The sequence below is a fragment of the Borostomias antarcticus genome (assembly GCF_949987555.1).
Source record: "Borostomias antarcticus genome assembly, chromosome: 12".
NCBI classification, from domain to species: domain Eukaryota; kingdom Metazoa; phylum Chordata; class Actinopteri; order Stomiiformes; family Stomiidae; genus Borostomias; species Borostomias antarcticus.
Window position 1 is genome coordinate 6,359,302 of NC_140245.1, and position 22,933 is coordinate 6,382,234.

The 22,933-nt window shown below is 40.5% G+C and overlaps 1 protein-coding gene across 1 annotated transcript; it reads left to right on the plus strand.

Annotated features, from left to right (window-relative positions):
• Window positions 1-893: 893 nt before the first annotated feature.
• puf60a (poly-U binding splicing factor a) lies at window positions 894-22,906 on the plus strand. Its single transcript, XM_084446700.1, has 11 exons — window positions 894-942; window positions 6,956-7,051; window positions 7,244-7,339; window positions 7,769-7,819; window positions 8,940-9,101; window positions 9,387-9,479; window positions 10,995-11,208; window positions 14,705-14,895; window positions 17,047-17,161; window positions 21,326-21,564; window positions 21,787-22,906. The coding sequence occupies exons 1-11, from the start codon at window positions 922-924 to the stop codon at window positions 22,084-22,086; spliced, it is 1,578 nt and encodes a 525-aa protein (XP_084302826.1). The 5' UTR covers window positions 894-921; the 3' UTR covers window positions 22,087-22,906.
• The last annotated feature ends 27 nt before the right edge of the window (window positions 22,907-22,933 follow it).

Sequence of the window (22,933 nt, forward strand, 5' to 3'; positions counted from 1 at the left end):
CTACTCATGCAAGATTTCGCTATGCATAGACCTAAAAACACCTGCTTCATGCCCAAGGCCAATTAGCCTAATGAATAGAAAAATTAAAGTCAAATATATGTGTGCTGTGTCCACCCTTGTTGGATGTGTTTTGTCCTAAATTGTAGGCCTAGTTATCTGCAAAAACTTAACTCAGGTTTGGTGCTTGTCCTTTTGGGGCTCACAGTCACTTTGTCTTCTAAGAAGATAGTTACAACTGTGTTGAGCCCAACTGACTGTCTCTAGATGAAGGCTTCACACTGTCTGTGCCAACACAGGTGTGACTACGTGAAAGACAATGCACTACATGCATCAGTAACCATGACCAGTCGAATGTTTGGGACAGTTCTCAAACGAAACTCTATTCCTATGAAGTAGCCTAATTTCATGCTGACTGTCTGAAAATATTAGGCCTACACACTCTACAGGAAACCACGTAGCCTCCGCAGTGGAAGTTCCGCTTCGTTACACTCTTTGAGCCAGCTATCTTGCGCGGAGAGAGCCTCTTTCACAGCCGCCACTTCCCCCCTTCGATCTTCGAGGAGTGCCGTGCACAACTCAGGGGTGGATGCCTTCACATGCGCTACCCATTTTCACCTGCGGAGGACAGCAACACACCGTGCCGCACCGAACCGCAAAGGATGAAGGATTAGAGCTCTCCACTAGCCACTAGTCCCTGGACCAAAACAGATTGATTCCATGTTGGATAAATTGGCGATATTGCCGCAAAGACAGCTTGTTCCAACCTCACAACAACAGCGAGCTTGTGGTCGTGTGGCCAACATAGTCGGGTGGAAGTCGGTAATAACGTGCAACTGACAACGACTACCGAAGAAGAACAAATCTCGCGGAATTTGCATTTGGTTTGGCGGTGTGTGCCTTGTGGGTTCAAAGGAGCGCTTCATGGCGGTGGCAGTTTCTGCGGTAAATTAAAAGCTTTTCTCAAACTCACATCTAGATGCTGCAGTAATGTTACAACATTGTTATATTGTAGCGCCCTGGGCCAGCTTGCTAGATTAGCTAGAATGCACCCAGTGATTGTAACGTTGGCTAGCTAGCATAGCTATCGCCAACCGGTCCCTTTCTTTAACACTAGTGCTAGCTATTAGCTAGCTTGTTCGCTAAATAGGCTGCAGTGTACTGTTTAGCACAAGCTAGCTAGTACTAACGTTAACATATGATAACCAAACCAAACTAGATAACTTAGCGAACGACCGAAATAGGACCACTTTTTAGTTTAAACCAAATCATGTTTATTAACGTATTTACTACTATATAGCTAGTTAGCAGGCAATTTCATTTGGATTGTCATTATTGGTGGGCGGATTCAAAGGTTTTGACCTAGGCAAAACGTAGCTACCGTACAGCTAGCTTGTGGCTATCGTTAGCTAGCTACCTAGCAATCATGTGATGGGACCATTAGATAACTGGCCAGTTTACCTAGTGCTTACGTTTATTAAGGTTTTGAGCTAGCTAGCTAACGTTAGTTGTCCTGGTTAACACCGGCGAAATAGCTGGTTAAAGCCGGTGATTTGGAATCGACTACATTGTTAGCTTGTAGCCATACTACAATGACGTAAGTTATCTAAGATTTGCAATACTTGTAATTAGGGCTGAACGATTTGGGGAAAAAAACTAATTACGATTTTTCCGACTGAAATTGCGATTCGATTTGCGATATTTTTTTTAAAACATCAATATTCACTGTGTAATGGATTTAAACACCTACCACATGAGATTGCATGAGAAAATCAACTGTTCTATATTCTAATGCAAGGATGAAAATATGAATAGCTTCCAACTTTTACAGCATTTTATTGATAAATAACAGCAGCATCCATCCATCAACATACACGTCTTTCACAGTGTCCGTGGGCATGAAACATACATGAGCTATTAGGACTAGGACATTTTCAAGAGGCAAGTCAATCACTTATAGCTCAGGAGCAGCATCCGAGTTGCACATTCTGCCATCAAGTTAAATAAAGTAATAATAATAATAATAATAAATAAAACTTTACAATAAGAAAATAACAGGATCTTTCAGTAAATAATATCTGGCATTACAAAAGAGGTAGGTCGTTCACAGGAACAGCAACCACAATGTCAAACAGAATGCCAAAAATGTGCAGCCTCTATAGAATAAAGTGCATAACAATTATTCAAAACAGAAGCATAGTAGCCCCGGACCAATCCCCCCTCCATCCATCCATCTCTCTCTCCATTCCTTTGTCCCTCCCTCCCTCTGCCCCCCCATCTCTCTCTCCCTTCCTCCATCCCTCCCTCAATCTCTCCCTTCATCCCTCCCTCCCCCACTCTCCCTTCATCCATCCCTCCCTCAATCTCTCCCTTCATCCCTCCCTCCCTCAATCTCTCCCTTCATCCATCCCTCCCTCTATCCCCTTCATCCCTCCCTCCCTCCCTCAATCTCGCCCTTCATCCATCCCTCCCTCTCTCCCTCACTCTCCCTTCATCCCTCCCTCACTCTCCCTTCATCCCTCCCTCAATCTCTCCCTTCATCCATCCCTCCCTCCCTGTCCCTCTTCTCAACATGAATTGTGATCTTCACAGATTTTTTGGCAGATTTAGTTCTTCCTGTGCCCTGCTCAGAGCAGTCTTCTTCTTCCAACTGTGTGAGAAATGGCCAACTAACTGTTTACACAGTCCTGTTGTCCGACTTACTTTTCTAGCCACAGAATCAGCTTTCAGAGCATTTTCTGAAAAATAAATAAATCATGGATCAATTCAACACCAAAAAATGTATTGGGTAAGGCATTGCATTTAGACTGAAATATATAAATTATATTATATAATATAATTATGAATTATAAATTAAATTATATAAAAATAAATTATAACAATGACAGGGAGAGAGTTCAATGGGGAGATGGGTAGGAGATAATGGGTTAAGAGACATTGGGGAGAGAGAGAGAATGTATGATAGGAGAGGAGGAGAGAAACCTATGAGAGGAGTAGAAGAGAGTAGGATAAGAGCAGTAGGCCTACACTTACCAATGGCGAGATGCAACCTGTGCCCAAAGCACTGGAGTCTGGTCCATTGATTCAATTCCACAGCTTTGATCATGTTGGCCATTATCTGTCGTGATGCACATCAGGCCCTCTTCTTTTAGACCCCAGCTGGCCAAACACTCTCTTAGCCCATGAGCAATGTTCTCTCCTGTGTGGTCAGCAGGAAAGTATGCCGTTTCCAGGACACGACTCTTTAACTCAAAGTTAACATTTATGAAGTGTATGGTAAGGCTTAGATATGGCTCGGACGTTCTGCTTGACCACATCAGTTGTGGCGTAGTACTCGACTTGTACAAGCTCCATCTCCACTTTATTCCTCGTTTCCGCATACAGTTCTGGGAGGGCGACTTGACTGAAATATGTGCGGGAGGGAAGCACGTATCTTTTATCCAGCGTTTGGACAAGGTTTCGAAACCCGTCTTTTGTCACGGTGTTAACAGGCACCATGTCTTTAGCGAGGTACTTTGTCACGGCGTTGGTTACCTCACGGTGCCTTCGTGATCCTTTTTCATACGGGGTAACGCTTGCAAATGAGTGTGAAATGGAGGATTGTTTGCTAGACTGGGCTACATTGCTAACGTTACTTTCACTCGCTTTTTTGGCCATGCAGGCATCGTATATCTCCTTATGGTGCTTACTCAAGTGTTGATACAGGTTGGTGGTGTTTCCCCGGGATGTAGCAACTGTTCCGCGCCAGGTCTTACAAAGCACTGTTCTCTGTTGTACATCTGTCCCCTGAAACCCGAAATACTGCCATATTACGGATGTACTGCTTTTCTTAGCTATTAAATGCTCTATTTCTTCTGGCTCAGCCGATGCCATTTTCCGGGTCACGAAGACGTTGGCTACTGAGCTACCGGTGTAGGCTAGCCATGTGTTCAGTTCACTCATAGTTTCACTCATGTTGTTGGTGGGCGGACCCTACAGCAGTTGCCATTGGCCACTTTTGATTGTTGAGCAAGCATCGTATTAATGATTGGTGAGCATAACTGTCATCCAAGGGGAAACGCTGGTCCAGACCCAGACACGCTTCATAACGCAGCCTAAAATAATCGCAGCCTTTGCGATTTGCTAATCGCGTTGTTTCAAATCGCAATTTCGATTTGAAATCGATTAATCGTTCAGCCCTACTTGTAATTCCAACCCTACTGCATAGGACTATATAGCATAGCTCCTACTACACTGAATACCGTAGGCTTTTAGTAACGTTACATCAGGCAAGCACATAGTATAAGGTGTCCGTCTGCTGGTCTGTCAGTACGTCCACCATGATTATTTATATATATATATAGGTCATTGACGGTTAAGACTTCTGAATAGGCCAATTTTAAAATACTAAAAATAAGGATATATTTGGCCATTGTTCAAACATTTGGAATGTAGTGCACACATGCATTTATGCAAAAAACCCAAATTAAGAGATTTGTGTTTTTAAAGTTGAATTAAAAGGACACTGCTTAGAAAAAAGTAATTTGGGGCGACCGTAATTTCTCAATTAATATATTTCCTTAACATTACTAATATTTTAACAAGTAGCCTATCAGTAATTAAGTCTACTACTACTTCTACTACTTAAGTCTATATAATATGAAAGAGAGAGACATGTTATTATTCTATGGCATAAAATGCCTCAGCTTGGGGAACACTAATGGTATGACAGACAGTGGCTGCAGCAGGTCTGCAAAGGGAGCTACGGAGCCGGGTAGTCTGACATGATGTCATTCTTGAAGCAAATTATACAGCTACAAATTAAACGTATAATATGTAGTATGTGGATTATTTCCCCCATCTAGTGTCTAAAGATAAGAACTGCAAAAACACAACGTATTGGTTGCCAAAATGCCAGAGAATGCCCTGTTTCAGTCTTACTCTGATAAGATCTTCACTCCGAGAGGGACATAACGTTACACTAATCAGTAATCACAATAAAGTATTTCAGAGTGCCATGTAATAAGTTACGTTAGATGCTGTAGTGTGGAGATAACGTTCTGGCTATGCAGATTCCAAGAAAGATAACGATAGCTAGTTGGCTATCTTACCGGTCTAGTAGAAAAGTAGCCATGTCACCATGCAATCCCACGAAACTCCATAAACTCCGTCCAACGAGCAAAGGCTGGCCCGATATTTATCCAACTTTTGCTCCTTCTTCGGTCACTGAGCTTTTGAGATTCGTATCGCACGGTTCGCCGGGGCTCAGGCGGAGAAGCAGAACGACAAAACTCGACCATTTTACCAAACGTTTAGCTGAAGAGTGAGCGGAAGTGGACGGAAAAGCTGCCGTTTTATAGTCGCACACACTTGATGCTAACCAACATCTATAATGCTGCTAATTCATGGAAGTATAACGTTTGCTGGCTACTGCTAATCTCACAGTGGTGAAGCTAGAATAGTACCTGGCAACCCAGCGCGCAGTACCAACACTAATACTATTGGCTGGTATGATATCAACAGTGTCATTGTCGGGCCGTCAAAATTTCATAATGTAATAATTTCAGACAAAATATCATTTTTTATCGAAAAGCAATACTTTTACTCTGCAGCCTTCACAAAGCCCTATGGATGTATTATTTTTGAAAAAATGTTTATTTTAATCCACATAACATATTATACCTTTAATGTTAACAGCTTTTTTAACAAATTCACACAACTCTGCAGCTTATCAATTGAGTACTAGTTTTGGGGTAGTTCTACTACTTTTGAGTACTAGTTGTGGGAAAGTACTACTACTAAATGCGCTTTGACCCAGAAATCCCCCTGTACCCTTTCTCCGGGGGAAAATCCCCTAGAACTTCGTATTCCCTAGAACTCTCCATGTAGATTACGTTCAGACAGCGGGGTAGCCTCCTGCACACAGCAGAGACAAGGGACTCGCCTGCTTATTATAGCCTGCTATATCAAGGCAGTTGCGAGAGAGAAATGATCGGATTTCTGTCAATGGGAAAACATTTATTTTCCAGCAGATGTCTCAGTTACAAGATTGAACTAGGAAAGCAGTTTTGTGTTTACATGGTATATATCACTAAGGCAAAAGAGCTCTGCGCACATCCAACCTTAGTAGGTCAGGTGCTGGAACTTAGAGTACATACGTGAGAAGAGAGGAAAGATCCGCACACTGATTTCCCCCGGTCCACTTTATTGAAAATATACACAACGTTTCAACCCTTAGGTCTTCATCAGGCAACTTCAAGGACTGGGAGAAATCAGTGTGCAGATCTTTCCTCTCTTCTCATGGCTGAGATTTGTCTTCATATTGCAAACACGGCATCATTTTAAGTACAAGTCATAGGTCGGGTTGCACACAGAATTTAGGATTTTTTTGGGGATTGCAAGATTCAACTGAAAAATGGCTGAAAATGTCAACACAGATTTCATACAGTCAAAGCTATAACTGAACTGACTTACCTGTGTCCAAAAATAATATAAATATACCGCAGAGATGGAGTCATCAAGACCGAAACTAGACCAAGACCCAACCCCTGGAGACCAAGATCCACCCTCTTAAGGCCCAGGCGCAAACCAAGAGGCAGAAAAATAACCCAGTAATCAATACGAATCAGTGCAACTGACATCAAGACATTGACTCTTAAGACCCAGATCAAGATCATGTGGTCTGTGTTTAAATCAGACCTATGATTAGCTTTTAACATGGGGCAGAGATGCAAAACAGACTTGCGCCAATGGGCATGTGCCAATATAATGAATTAGTTTTGAAATGCAACTTATTTACTACTAACTTGTTATATTCAATTGTAATGTCAATCACAAATGTACCCTTTTGTCAGTTTCTAGAATTGGTTTACCAAAGGTTTATCCTATTTGACAGGGATGATGCTCACTAATGAACATGTCTTTAATAATATTAGTCTCCTTTCCATCTTTCTTAAACCATTTTATTGTGTGCCTGCAGGGAGGTGAGGCTCTGATGATGGAAAATGGACAGGGCACTGCCTCTAAACTTGGCCTGCCGCCTCTTACCCTTGAGCAACAGGAGGCACTACAGAAAGTAAGGCTCCCTGAAATGGTGAAATGGCTACTGTTATGTGGCTCTTTGAACATAGTGAATGCTGAGGTTGAAGTTTATAAAATGGTTTCATGGACATTTTAAGACCAAAATAAGTTTCAAACACTGAAGATCAATAAAATATTGAGGACATCTTGGTCCTCTATGGATAACTTACTGTTTTTCCCTCACTAGGCAAAAAAGTATGCCATGGAGCAGAGCATTAAGAGTGTACTGGTGAAACAGACCCTGGCACATCAGCAGCAACAGCAGCAGCTCACCAACCTTCAGGTACAGAACAGTCCCAACACTAATACAGCAGCCTAACACTAGAATCACCAGGAACATACATTTAGCTTGTACTACTTACCTCAGGTCTTGTAGACTAGGCGTGTTACGATTCACAGATTCACTAACGCTCATCTTGATGCATGCACAGTTGTCATTCTCTGCGTTGACGGCAACTAGCCTCTACCATTTCACTAACTGTATGACAAACCTGCATTGACAGAGAATAACCTAGCACATCAATGGTGGATTGCTCACACAAAGATTGGCAAAATTACCTATTGGATGAGCATTTTTGCTGTGGCGGACCGCCACTCTTGCTTTATGTAGCCTACCTTATACCAAAAAAGGCCCTGATCAAACCTGATGGTAGATGGACTTGCTGTTTTTTTTTGCTACAAACATTATATTGTGGATTCTCTTTTACTTTAGATGGCTTCACTGACAATGGGGTTTGGAGATCCCCTCTCACCTTTACAGTCGGTAAGTTGTTTTCATTCTACTTTTTGGTATGGAAGGATATTAGGGGTATCACAATTCTCAAATCTACAATTTGAGTTTCCAATCTTAAGGTCATGATTCAATACAATTTACGATTTTATATATATATATATATATATATATATATATATATTTAAAAAAAAGTTGTACTGATGTTCATGTCATTGATGGCTATCTAGGCTATGTTGATTTGTGAAGAAATATTGATCGTTCCCCGCTCCAGGTCTGAAACGTTAGCTTTCAGTCACCTTCAGCTTCACTGGCCATCTCTAAGGCAAGCTGTAGTCAACTCTAACATTGGCTAGGCTAGCTAATGTTTAGCTATCTAAACCTTTTATACCATTATATCAGTGTATTGTGCAGAAACACAGCTAACGCTATCTAACAAGGACTCTATACCTAGCCTAGTTGCAGGGAGTGCATTCAGTAACAAAGCAAAACAGCTAGGTAACGTTAGTTATAATATACAGCATAGTCTATAACTAGCTACTAAAGTTAGCTGGCTGTGTTTTGCTTCAACACGACTCGGCAACGTGGCTACTTCTATGCCATACCTTACATATGATAATGTTCCGCTCTCTCGGTAGTCCTTGGATGAACCCTCCCTCCCTCAGCATTTCCAGTCATCTTGTTCCTCCATGCATGCACCACTATCTACTTTCCAGTGTGTAAACGGTTCAATCCAAGCGCCTTGTGTCTGATTGAAAACAACTTGCTTGGCTATCATTCAAATGAACCTATATCTACCTTTCCCAACTAGCTTGGCTCAAACACAAACATAGCTACCTTATGGGAGATGGGCAAGTAGACTTACGTTACTCTTGTTTACTTTTCACCTGCATCGCTTGATTTGGCTGGTGTGCGGGACGCAGGGGCGGGGAGGAAAAAAATACAGGGAGAATCGCAATCCTGCTTTTGATTTCGATGACCGAAATTGAACGACCATTTTGATAAATTCTCGATTTAGAATCGAAATTGTGACACCCCTAAAGGATATGATGAAATATTACTAGTGATTTTCTCTTGGAGTTGGTAAAACCAATGCATATCAGGGACCAAGCTTTTGGAATTTGAGAGTGGAGGTGTGATTCTCTGCTTCCAGGTGGCAGCCCAGAGACAACGGGCTTTAGCCATCATGTGCCGAGTATATGTGGGCTCCATCTACTACGAGCTGGGAGAGGACACAGTCAGGCAGGCGTTTGCTCCATTCGGGCCCATCAAAAGCATTGACATGTCATGGGACTCTGTAACTATGAAACACAAGGTCAGACTGTTTAACAGTGGTGCTTGTCATGTCTGTTGTGTTAAATATTTTCCACTTGTTGCTAAATATGCTGTCACAAATGACATGACTAAATTATTGATTGTATCTTGCTCAAATCAAGTTTTTTGTAGTGTTCTAGAACTAAGGTGCATTGAATGACTCAATGCCGACTGAAGCCAACCTTGCATGCAACCAAACACCAACACTTCTAAAAAGAATGTACTGATTGATTGTACATCCAGATAAAACACTTCTTCTTCCTGCTCACTGTCAAGTTTTCCACAGGGCTTTGCGTTTGTGGAGTATGAGGTGCCGGAGGCAGCTCAGCTTTCCCTTGAGCAGATGAACTCTGTCATGCTAGGAGGGAGAAACATCAAGGTGAGCTCCGGTGTTTGGCATTTAGCAAGCTAGTTAGTTTTAGTTACAATTTAAGTATTTTTGGAAGAGTAAGAGGCAGCTATTTAGCTAGCTAACTTAACTATGTTCCACTTTTGATGATGCTAGTCTGCTGTCACAGCTGACCGGTATTGGAGGACAGCTACAGTAGCCTGTTTGTTTCATTTCATTTCAAATCTTTATTTATACTCGTGAAGCACTGAGGTTTCGCTCATTTACAGTGATGATGATGTTGGTTGCTGCAGAGTGATTGTATTTTGTGAATTCCTCGTAAGTATGTGATTGCAGTTTGTGAATATCTCACAAGGGTTCATATTCAAGAATTCAATTTACTAGCGAAAATCATTTGTAATATCAGATCAGCAACTGATCAGCAAGCTATAATATTTCCTCAAATATAATAACAGCAGGTGTCTTTGACAACAAAAGATGAAAATGGTCACGTTTTTTGTTGTCAAAGACACCTGCTGTTATTCAAAGCATTAGTGACAGATTTAAGGAGCATTTGCTGGTTTTGTTCAGTAGCTTTTTGTATAGTAGAGGGCTTGAGCCTAAATCCACTACATCACTCGAATACTTTGTTGGGCAATACATGCTGACATGCTATGCTGTCTTTGCCAAGGAATCGTTAAAGGTGGAAATCTTGAAAAGAATAGATCTAGTCCAGGTCTTGGTGGTGCCGTACAGCTTCCAGCTCTTGATAATTGTCTTGACTGTGCTCCAACAGATTAATAAAGGCTTTTGAAATCTTTTTATACCCATCCCCAGATCTGTGCTTTTCTACAACTTTATCCCGAAGCTCTTTTGAAATCAACATCACTACAATTTAACACAGGTAGAGGCCAATTAAGTTGGTGTGTGGTTTTGAAGCCAATTATTTACCCCAAGCTAATTTACTATTGCTACTGTAGGGATATGGTGGGGGGGGGAGTTGACCGTTATCCAGCTAAGATATTGTAGTTCTATATTTGAATACATTTTCGCAAATTTTTTGTTTTATTTTCACTTGGAAGATGTAGGTTCCAATGTGTACCGTAACTAAATGTGTAACACCTTTTTATTTAATCCATTCTAAATCCAGACTGTAAAGCAACAAAATGTGATAATTTTCAAGAGGGCTTTAGACTTTCTATAGGCCCTGCATATATTTAATACAAAGGACTATGTTTAAAGTAAAATATTATGAGTTGTGGAAAAAGCTCAAAAATATCCAAATGAGCACCAATTTTCTTAAGAAAAATGTATAGTTTTGTTGGTAATTGTCTTTTAACAGTCAAGACTGATGTTTCAATCACGACAAATGTAGGATTTGTTGTCTGTTGGAATTTGTGACTGTTGCTGTGTCTAAAGCTCACTCAAATCTGAAAACTCCAGTGGCCTCTTGACAAAATCAAACATGTTTGTGATACCACCAGTGTTGTTATTGGGTCCAAAATTGCGTTTACAATGTCACAGTCACTTTCAAAACTTCCTGTGAATTTTCTGAACTCCACATAGGTGGGAAGACCGAGTAACATTGGACAGGCCCAGCCTATCATTGACCAACTGGCAGAAGAGGCCCGCGCCTTCAATCGTATTTATGTGGCATCCGTTCACCCTGATCTCTCTGATGAGGATATCAAGAGTGTTTTCGAGGCCTTTGGCAGGATCAAGTCGTGCACACTGGCAAGAGACCCCACCACAGGGAAACATAAGAGCTACGGTTTCATTGGTGAGGAAAACCGTCCCCTGGCCCAATAAATTCATATGCATTTATATTTTATCTTTGTCACATACCTTGCAGTAGTTACATGAGACTTAGTAACAGTTCATATGAAGGAACTATACTTGATACATTATAATGCTTTCTCCATTTGAGTAGCAATAGAGTTATCTGAAAAATCATTGTCCTAAGATCTAGATTTAATTATTGGATAATTCTAATGACAATTCTGCACATTGCCTTGAATGATCTTTTCACAATTTTCTACACTTGCATTTTCTGTTGCTATGTGTTTCAGATGACTTGCATAATTGGTATGGTAGAAGAGACACAACACTTGAGTGCAAACAGGATCTTAGATTTAAAATGTGAGCATTTCCACCAAAACAATAACTCATTAGACAAACCGTTCTATGACTTAAATTAAAAGCATAGGTTTTTACTAAACCAAACATATTTCCTCATGGGCTCATTAGGTTTCCAAAACTGTTCCTAATGTCAAGAAGGCATAATGGATAACTAAATTACTATCTACGCTCTTGGAATGCTTGCCCTTTCAACAATTCTGATTGGTTTTCCAGGTCATCACAGCATGCCATCACATGTACATCTTTTTGGCTGTTGAGTACTACTAAATTCAAGTACTATTACCAAAGACACTTTTTTTGCATTACTGCTTTCCAATTTGTGTAAACGTATGACTTCAGAATGATCTGTTGCAGTCATACCTGTATATCAGATGGCATTTCCACTTCATATATATATATTTTTTTAATTTAACAGTTTGGAGGTAATTTACTTTTTTCAAAATAATTTTAGTGGGATTATATTTTCCCAAATCTTAGTTTAGGTGTAGCTGACGTTTTTGAGAATGTTTTTAAGAGATTGTGAATACATGAAACACATTTAACACATTCACACGAGTGCCCAACACATTCAGAACAAAGTGTTCAGAACAGTGTTTTCATGACAATATTAGCTAATACTCATGTTTAACAGTTTATAATATGTATATATGTTACGGTCAATGTGAGAAAACGGGGAATGTGAGCTTTTCCCGGTTATTGCGCACATTCCCCGACCTCGCGGGGAATGTAGGAGAAACGTGCGTTTCTCACATCTCCCGGGTAATGTGCACATTCCCCGACCTTGCGGGAGATGTGAGAAATTGGTTAGTATTTCTCACATCTCCCGCAAGGTCGGGGATTGTGCACATTAACCGGGAAATGCTTACAATTCCCGACCTTGCGGTAAATCTAGCAAAGTCCAACCGTATGCAAAACCTCTGCACCTGATTTATTTTCTATACGATTCTTTCAAATATTTTTTACACAAAGTGCAAATGAAGGTTTAAATGACTTGTTTTGGTTTAACCTTTCTAGGCTACCGATATTTTCATAGGCCTACCTCTCTCTCAGTGCATGATCAGCCTAGATGCACTGTCTCGAAGCTAGATCAAATGAATGATTCGTAATTTGTTTTTCGATAGCCTAACTTTAATACAAGTAATATTCATACTGGTTTAAAGAAACAATCTTATAGTTCTGGTATTTCCTGGTATTTTGGTTGTAACTTTTGCAACTCAGACATGAAAATTGAATGTGGAGACTGGCACAACCATTCGAAAATTCAAATTTTAACTCATCCCTAGTCCTTTCACGCTGAAATGATTATTATAAGTTGTAATATTATGATAAAATAATATTGTAAATTAGGGTATTTTTCTCAGAACTAGTTCATACAGACTGTCAACCACAGTGCCAGGCTGCATGTAAACACGGCCGCTGTCAAAGGACTGATCCTACTATAAAAATCCCCAACAATTCTTTTAAAGGAAGGGTAGGCGATCTTGGAGAAACCAGGAACAGTAAGCTAGATTTTGAAAAATGCAATGACAAAATCCTTGCCCCTCCCTTCAGACCTCCCTCCAAAGCCACTCCTCCAAACTGGGGGAAAACAAAGGATACTCATGCTGCATTCCTTGTGTATCAGAAACCTTGGAATTCCTGAGGTCGACATCAAATATGTCACCTGAACTCAAAATTTCTGCCATTTTACTTGGGATAAAAAATGTACCCTGACTTCATCAGTAACAGCTGCTGACATCAATCAAGATGTCTACTCCACACACAAACAACAATAAGTGAAAGCTGTAATAAGACTTTTTATTAGCACTTCTGTCTTATTTGTGTGCATTAAATCAGCCATACACACAGTAGCTGTCCAATGTCTATTAGTGGACAATGTTGCTATGAAATTCGTATGCGCAAAATAAAATAGTTCGTTGTTAACTGGTTTGCTAACAATGGCTAACTTGGCTAGAACTACAGAGATGGGGTGAAGTAGGTTTTTCGCGTTTTGTTTCTGGAATGCATGCATTTGGGATATGACGTTGTCCCGCCAAATCTGGAGCTCCGGTACAAAAGGAACGCAGCATCATTAGGTAGGTTGACAGGCAGGTAGGCTCATCCAATCATTGCAAGGTGGCACCTCAAAATGATTGACAGACCTATTAGAGTGTGACTTCCACAGATTGGAGTTTTAGTTTTAATAACATTTTATTTATTGATTGCTTTTGGGATGTATACAAAAAATATAGCCTAACAAAAATGCTTCTGAGCCAAATCGCCTACCCCACCATACTGGATCAATCTGAAAAAGACACAACCATATAATTCGCCTTTGCAATGGCTTTGACCTCTTTTCTACTGAAAGTGTGCTTACTGCTGGCAGTTCACTCTCATTCCGTATTCTCTCCTTATTAGACAGAACTGGAGGAGCAAGAGAGCGGTGTAGAGAAGAGGGATCACAGTATAGAAAGTGGCGAACGCTCACAGATTCAGTCCTCCGCTGAGAGGAGGCAAGCGTGATTGGCAAGTGGGGAACGTTAATGCTACTCCGCACATCCACATGTAATTGAGCATTTTGTGAAAATGCTTTCATGAATACAATGTCCTGCAGTAGTCGGACCACTTCAAGTAACATTGTGTTACAATCCATACTTGTCACGTTCTTGTCACCATGTTGTGATGTATCAACTGGAACTGGAGCACTCTGAACTGGAGCAATGAAATATTGGCAAGTGCATTAGGAAAGAAGATGCATAGTTGTGTTATTATATAAACAAAAGTTATTGTAGACTATTACATGTTAACAGTCGTAAAAATTGTATGATTTTGGTTTATTAATTAAAACTTGCCTTGAATTTAGAAGGAAAACATGCCTGCATTTAATATGGAAGCGTAAAAGCAGTCATATGATCCCAGTAGCATTGCTAACCAATTGTTAATGCTAACAATCTAACATTATTAAATATGCAAAAATTGACATTGTAGTTGTCTAAATTGGTCTACATGACGAGCAAAACATATTGGTAGTTCACTTTCCTCAGCAGAGTGCACATCAAGAGCCACTGCATATTTTAGCTTAATAAAACCAGTTTGCAGACTTTTATGTTGATGCTGATGTTTAATCACTTACTTTTTCCATCTGCCAAACTTTTAAGAGTATGACAAGGCCCAGTCGTCCCAAGATGCAGTGTCCTCCATGAATCTCTTTGACTTGGGTGGTCAGTACCTGCGTGTGGGCAAAGCTGTCACTCCTCCCATGCCTCTGCTGATCCCCATGGCCCCTGGAGGACTGCCCGCCGCTGCTGCGGTTGCTGCTGCTGCTGCCACTGCCAAAATCACTGCCCAGGTAAAGACTTCAGGACACCCCCACATGTAGCCGACCGCATATTTCGCAGTTGATTTTAATAAATTTAATCATTTTGAAACATTTTGACCTCATGTATAATAATTAAATTGATTACTTGTATCCGTTGCTATTGCAAAGGGTATATTTCACCGCATATCTTTCCTCTAGCAGTTGTGAGAATTTTTTATGCTTAAATGTGTCCAAAATCATGATATGTATCAGCCGTGGCCGGTGTGCAGGCTATCGTAGACAACAATGGGAGTGAAATAATTAGAATGTGTCTGTCGACAATGTTGTGGCGCAGCTGTTTGCAGTGTGCGGCTGGCCTAAATCCATTATCAGAAATGTACAAAGGGTCTGCTTTTGCTAATGATAATGAAAAATGTATGTGCTTTTCTGAGGGCTGTGTTGTTTTTGTTAAGGGGTAGGCGTAGTTTAGGGGTAGTTTTTTGACATAGAGCCTCATTTACGATTTACCCATAATGTTGTTGATTTTTGGACATCATTTCCAGCTGATATCATTTTGTCTCATTTGGGCATTCACGTCATGCTAGTGCAGTCAAACCAAAATGGCTGGCATTCAAAGAAAACTCACTTAAACACTCCACAGTGCACCCAAATCAAATATGAGGACAGTTTGTCGGGGGCTCATTTTAGTTTATATACCATCATTTTTCCAACCGGACCTTTATGGCTCTCTGTGAATAGGGAGGCGGACCGATTTTCATGAAACTCGGTGGAAAGGTGTAGCATGGATCAACCTAGAACCCATTACATTTTGGAACGGATCCAAGTTATGGGGTGGGTCCACGAGCCACCCAAACACAGCCGGCCATTCACCGCCATTCATTTTTTGGACCAGGATTATGCAAAAACTACCTGACTGATTTTCCTGACACTCAGTGGAGGGGTGTAGCATGGGTCAACTAACAACCGATTGAATTCTGGAGTGCATCCAAATCACGGGGCGGGTCCACGAGCCGCCCAAACATGGCCAGGCCAACCATTCACCTCCATTCTTTTTTTGGACTAGGATTACGCAAAAACTACCAGACTGTTTTTCATGAAGCGCAGTGGAGGGGTGTAGCATGGGCCAATTTAGAACCCATTCAATTTTGGCGTGCACAGAGCCACAAAATGCATTCAGGGGCGGAGGTATGCTCTCTGAGCACCATTTCTAGTTTTATTATATATATTGCTCATTGTTCACTCTCCAGTCTTTTTTTATCAAGACACTTTCAGTAACATTTGGTTTGGTCGCAGGATTGAATAAAAATATTTTCTGAGACAAAGTTGGGCAAAGGGCTCCCAAGTGTTTCTACTACTTTAATTGTGTCAGTTCTTCTGACATTAGTTGGTAAAGACATTTGTGCAAAAGGAGCCTAGTTCAAATCCCAAAATGCATTACTGTCACAGCCCCACAAACCTCTACAGAAACTAAATGAAGATATTTTGTAATGGGTGAGCTTTTTGATCCACATTTCTGTTCTGGTTGTGATTGAAGGGACAGTTTTGAGACGGATGAATTAAAGCTACATGAGAACTCGGCACTTTGGTGGCCCCTCTGGTCGTGATAAAATCGGCACTGCGTTTTAAGAACCACACTTATCACAATCCCCCACTCACTCGCTGTAATAATGGGAAAAAAATATGATAACAAACGCGCCTGGAGCAGACTGGATTGGAAGATTGTAGTTACTTCAATGGACTTTCTGCAAGGATAGCTTCAATGCAGGTCTTTATTTTATGTGCATGTAGATAAATTACATTGAGCAAAGTGTATGTTGTTGTCTTGATATTGATATACATGCAAAACACGTCACTTCCGTTTCCACCTCAAGATTTTCTGCCAGTGTACTAGCCAATACACCGAAATTATAAAATTATAAATTCACTGGGTCTCATGCAGTCTCATGTCACGAAAATTATTTTGGGGGTCAAAAACTAATAGCAAGTAAAGGTTAATATTGAACTGTAAAAAAGTTCTCATTGATCTTTAAACATACACAACTGAAGTGACATACGTATAAATACGTACACTGAAGGGCACCAATGATATTTGTTAGAGAACATCTTTGTTTTAGTCCAGTTAAGTGGCTGGGTCAGTCCTAAAGATATGTTCCCTTACCTGTGCTAACTTTGGTCTTTCAGGAGTCGGTGGGAGTGTCTGTATTGGGAGCGCTGGCTGGGCCGGCCCTCCTCACCCAGCAGCTTGGAGGTTTACCCCAGGCTGTTATGGCGGCCCAGGCCCCAGGGGTCATTACAGGTACGCTCATACAAACACACATTTTGTTAAATAATAATGCATACCCATGCGTAACAGGTGTAAGACACCAATAATGCCAGTGGAAGTGGTAGCATAGTCATACACCATTTTAATTGCTAAAGAACGATGTTCCAACCACTGAGGACCTTCATACTCGAGCTTCCAAGCACTGTTAAGATATTCGGACTGAGAAATAGGAAGTTGGTTTGTAGAGCCATGCCTAGTGAAGAACCTATAAGTACCTGTGAAGTTACGAAAATAAAAAGGGAAGCACATTAAGTCCATTTAACTTGGCTAAATGGGATACAATTAGTCTGTAGACATCAGATCATAAAAATGTGGTAATCTCACTTGTATTCCTATTAAATTCACCTTATAGCTTGTACCGTACACGGAAATATACACCATGTTCATGTATATTACAGTCATGTTGATATAAAATATGCTAGTAAAATGAAACATGTTTCAGTGTACAGTAGTACGGCAAACTACCACCACCATTGTTAGCTGTGACAATAGCTCGCTGTCTTTTGGTTGATCAGTCGGTTGGTGGGTCGGTTCACAAAAATGTGGTTTGGCTGCACATGCTGCATTTGCTCTCTCTAGATCGTCCTCAGACGAGCCCTCCGGCGGCGTTTACGTTCATTTCGATCCTCCATGCATCTGGGTAGCTTGCCAGTACTTTACACCCAAACTCGCACTTGTTTATTTCTTTGGCTACAACTAATAACAAGTAAAAAAAAAAATATATATATATATATCTACTGGTAAAAAGATGCCATAAATACCCACTGTTAACTGAAATATCGTCCACATTCTCCAAGGTGATGCATTTCACGTGACATGTACCTAGTGAGCTTCAAACTAGGATACTACTAATGCAGGTTTTTTTTTGCTACTATCTTTTTGTTAGCAAAGTAGTACCTAATGGTTTCTGATACCATTGATTAGAGATCTCAGAGGACGTGTCATTGATACGTGTCAGTGAAGATTGATAACTTACTGAACACCTACTGAAACAGAAGGACCAGGGCTAGAAGCTGCTACCCTACTTAGGATGAATGCACCTATGCTGCTTTGAACAAACAGATAAAATGAAGTACCAGCACTCATGTGTAATCCAAATTTTAGGACAATTTAATATAATATCATTGCATGGGCCGTCTGACAAGAAACCTTTCAGCCTATATGGCCTTCCTCAGCATCGTCAAGGCCATATAGGCTGAAACCTTTGTTGTCTGTCTGCCCATACCATGAGCTTATATTAAATTGTCCTGAGGTTTGGATTACATGTTTGTGCTGTACTTCATTTTATCTGAACGTTTACTTGACTGTTCACCCGACAAGACTGTTTAATTGAGTTGTGCTCACACCCACTTTGATCTGCTTTGAACACACACCTCTCCCGATATCACCTCTCCTCTTGCAATATCTCCTCTTTCCTTTCAGTATTGTCTCCTCCCAATATCACCTCTCTCAATATCACCTCTCCTCTCTCAAAATCTCCTCTCCTCTGCCAGTATCACCTCACCACTCCAAATATCACCTCTCCTGTCACGGTATCACCTGACCAATCCAATATCACCTCTCCTTTCTCAAAATCACCTCTCCTCTCCCAGTATCACCTCTCCTCTCTCAATATCACCTCTCCTCTCTCAATATCACCTCTCCTCTCTCAATATTACCTCTCCTCGCTCAGTATCCCCTCTCCTCTCCCAGTATCACCTCACCACTTCCAGTATCACCTCTCACCACATTTCTCTCTATAGTCTGTTGACTCTTAGAACTTGAACCTCAATTCATTCACATTTAAGTCGGCTTCACCTTCCTCTATGCTCTTTACTTATATTTTCTACCTCAAACATGCAATCAAAAAATATCTAGATGAATGTATAGGAGTCTAGAGAAATGGAAAATAAGATAGAATAGTTAAAATGATTTTCTTTTGAATGGTAAAACCGTTCCTTTAAGTGCTACTGTACCACCAAACCCTCTGTTAAGTCCCTCCTAGTTGCTGGTGAGGGAACTGTGGGTGTTTATTGGCAGGCATTCATGTAAGTGCTATCCAGAAGGAACCATTGAATTAGTATTAATATGGAAGAGTCAGTATGTCAAGGTAAGTACACAATTGGTTATGTAAGAAACTGAGTATATTCTTTGTGTGTAGAATGAACACTCTGACAACAATTGGTTCAATATAACACTGTATTTCAGTGCTTTTAAGATTATCAATATTGTCTGTATTTGGAAGACTTATAAAATATAGTCCAAATTTGATCAAAGGTGCTACAATTCCACCCGCAAATAAATACATGATGTATTTTTGGTGGTAAAGAAAAATTTGATAATTTTCAAGAAATGATCTTACCCAGCCACCCTCATGAAATATACTTGAAGAAAGTATTTTAGCCTCAAGGATTTTGCCTGGGTAAATTAAGGTTAAATGAAAACTATCCTTTTTAATTGTCAACTATTTTTTTATGTTTAAGATGCAAGCTACCCTCAGTGGAGTCAAATTAGAAGTGCTTTACTTCTAATTTTTCTGTTATTTCTGCTCACTTTGAGCGAATTTTTTTTTTTTAAATAAACTAGTTTATACACTACAGTAGTTGAGCTTCTCATACTGAATGACGAAAAGGTTACAAACAGTGTAACAATTATTTGGGCATATGATAATAAAACTTCAGTTGAACCATACCTCTGACATGACATTGATTCTGACATATTTTAAGCAGGTGCATGAGTACCAAAATAGTTTCTCCCTTTTTTGGTTGGTAGACCTCAGGGAAGCTAGAATTAAGATGATTTATGAGTGGAACCAAAGTAAACATTTTATAGAATTTCAAGGCCTTAATTTTTAAAACATGGGAAATCAAAATATAATTGCAACTTAAATTATATCCACAACTGTATGTGAAGATAAGGTATTACAAAATCTATGGTATATAGATTTTTTTAACACCAAAATCTCTCAAAATAATTTCCATGTTGATCTGATTGACTCTTGCGACTCAGAAGTTAGAGAGAACCAGAAGTTAAAAATGTATTGAGAACAAATATTGCGTGAAACTAATTTAATCTGTTGACATGACTCCAGATGTCTTCTGGATGGAAAGATGAAGTATGAGTTACTAAAAACTTATTTCCTTGCAATGTTGAACCAAGTGTTTTAAAATCCTTTGTTTTATTTGAAATTGCCTCTGAGTCTGTATGTGAGCCAGGTTGCTGTTATCTCCTATTGTGTATTAGTTGTACATAGCCTGTTGACGGACCGCTCAACTAATAAGATTTCTCTTTTATTGTCTCTTCTCTCCTTGTCTCTCTCTCTCTCTCTCTCTTCTTCCCCTCCCTCTCTTGACTCCACAATCGCACCGACAGTGGCCACTTAATCCCTCCCCTTTGCTGCACACTGACCAACCATGTGTGAAGAGGACTGTTTCTAGCCCCTCCCCTCATAAACATAGCCCCTCATTCCTATTGGCCAGTGAGTCTCAGATCCTGTGTGTTTTGTGGAGTTGGAATTTTGGTTTGCAATTTATCAATTCAGAAGATAAAAGATTTGAGTGATTAGGGGTGGTAGTAGGGGACAGGGACAGGTGGATCCTATTTTAATTTTTTTTCTCTTCAGTGAGAATTAATGAGTGCATCCGAAGCCATTTAGTCATCACTCAGAACTCCCAGCACTTCGGTAAATCAGTGTCGTGACACTTTGTTTGCCAAGCATCAGTGTAAGTACTAGTATATGATTTGAAGTTGAACCCTCCCATGAAAGTCACTGTGGAAGAGAACTTGTATTTAGCGTCAGTACATGGTGTAAGGTGGTTATGCATTGTTAGAGCTTATTTTTACCCACCCCCAAACATGGTTTGGTTTTTGTTCTTCAGCAAGGAAAGTATTTCGCCAACCTTTACAGAACACTCATCACTCATACAATCCTAATTGTTAACTGTTCCATAGTTCCCTTGTACATCAGAGGAGAGTTATTTGAAACATTGTTAGGACAGGAGCCCATACTCCAGCCAGTTACTTTGGGAAAAGCTCCTGGCCTTAGAGCCTTCTTCCCCATGCTGTCACTGGCCTGGAGCTAGGAGAGGCTCCTCTGTGGCTGTCCTACCACGGAGGGGTTTGACCATTTTGCCCTGCCTCCCTCTGTTTCTGTTGCAGGGGTGACTCCAGTGCGGCCCACTCTGCCCGTGCTACCTCAGGTGGGTCTGGTAACTCCCATACTGGCCTCACCCCCAGTCCTGCCAACTGCTGTGGTGACGCAGGAGGTCAAGAAGGAGGACGATGAGGCACAGCAGGATGGGACAGGCCAGGAGCCACTGAGCGAACAGGAGTATATGAGTATTTCTGGCAGCAGTGCTAGACACATGGTCATGCAGAAGCTACTCCGCAAACAGGAGGTAGGATTTTGAAGTGTTATGCTGCAAACCTTTTAAGATTTTGCATATTAAAAATGTTGGCTTCATAGTTATTCTAAGAGGCTTTATCAACAGAATTAAGGTTTTTAGAGAAGTAGAACCACTGCACTGGTTTCTTAACTGTAAATTTGTTTCACCATTTTACATTAACATTTCTGTGGCATTAATTTCTTCAAAACCTTCCCTCCACCTCTCTGGTCTCAGTCCACAGTGATGGTGCTTCGTAACATGGTAGGTCCAGAGGACATTGACGACGACCTGGAAGGTGAGGTGACTGAGGAGTGCGGCAAGTTCGGTGCAGTCAGTCGGGTCATTATCTACCAGGAGAAACAGGGTGAGGAGGACGATGCTGAAGTTATCGTTAAGATCTTTGTGGAGTTCTCCATGGCCACCGAGATGGACAAGGCCATCCAGGCATTAAACAACCGCTGGTTTGGTGGCCGCCAGGTCATAGCTGAGATCTATGACCAGGAGCGCTTTGACAACAGCGACCTCTCTGCATAGACTGTCTGGAAAGCCCTAAAAACTACTGCAGACTGGTCATTCACTCCCTCACACACACACACACACACACGCATACATACACACACAAGCGCACACACACACAGACAACTACTATTTGTATTGCTGGCCTACTTTTAACCTGTAATATTTTTTTTTATTGATGTTACTATTAATATTATTAATGCTCCTGTTAAGGGATTCAGACTTGGCAAGGAACAGCTCATGGACTTTTTATTTTTTATTTTATTACTGTGGCCTACTGTGAAGGACTGGATATTTTGTTTTTGTACATATTTCAGTTTCATTCTCATTGTAGTTTTGATTCTGTTACACCCTTTTTCATTGTTAAGTCAATTTTACTAGGGACCCCTTGTTACATGTAGCACTTAGTATTGGTTTCCCTAAACAAACTCTGCAAAGTAAAGTGTTTAAAGTTTGATATTAAAAACGGCCATTAAAAAAGAGGAAAACATATACTTATGTTTGTTGTTATGATGCCCCTCCTCCGACAGCCCTAGACACTCATCACATGATCTCAGCAATAACAAGAAATTGTCCTCATGCAAATGTGCAGTGGTGTCATATACGACTACAAAGATGGCTGGAAAATAGAAAGATAAATGTTTTACATGCTAACATTCTCAGTCTTGCAACACAGATTCATCCTTTAAAGTGTGTATATAGTTTACAGTATCTGAGTTAATCACTTCATGAAGCGTATACATTTTGGCCTACTGATCTTGTCTAGTTTTGTGAACGAAAGGTGTAGGGCAAAGAGGGCATATATAAAGGTTACTGTAATTACTGTATTTGTTTTTGTACCGTAAATAAATAAAACTAAACGCTT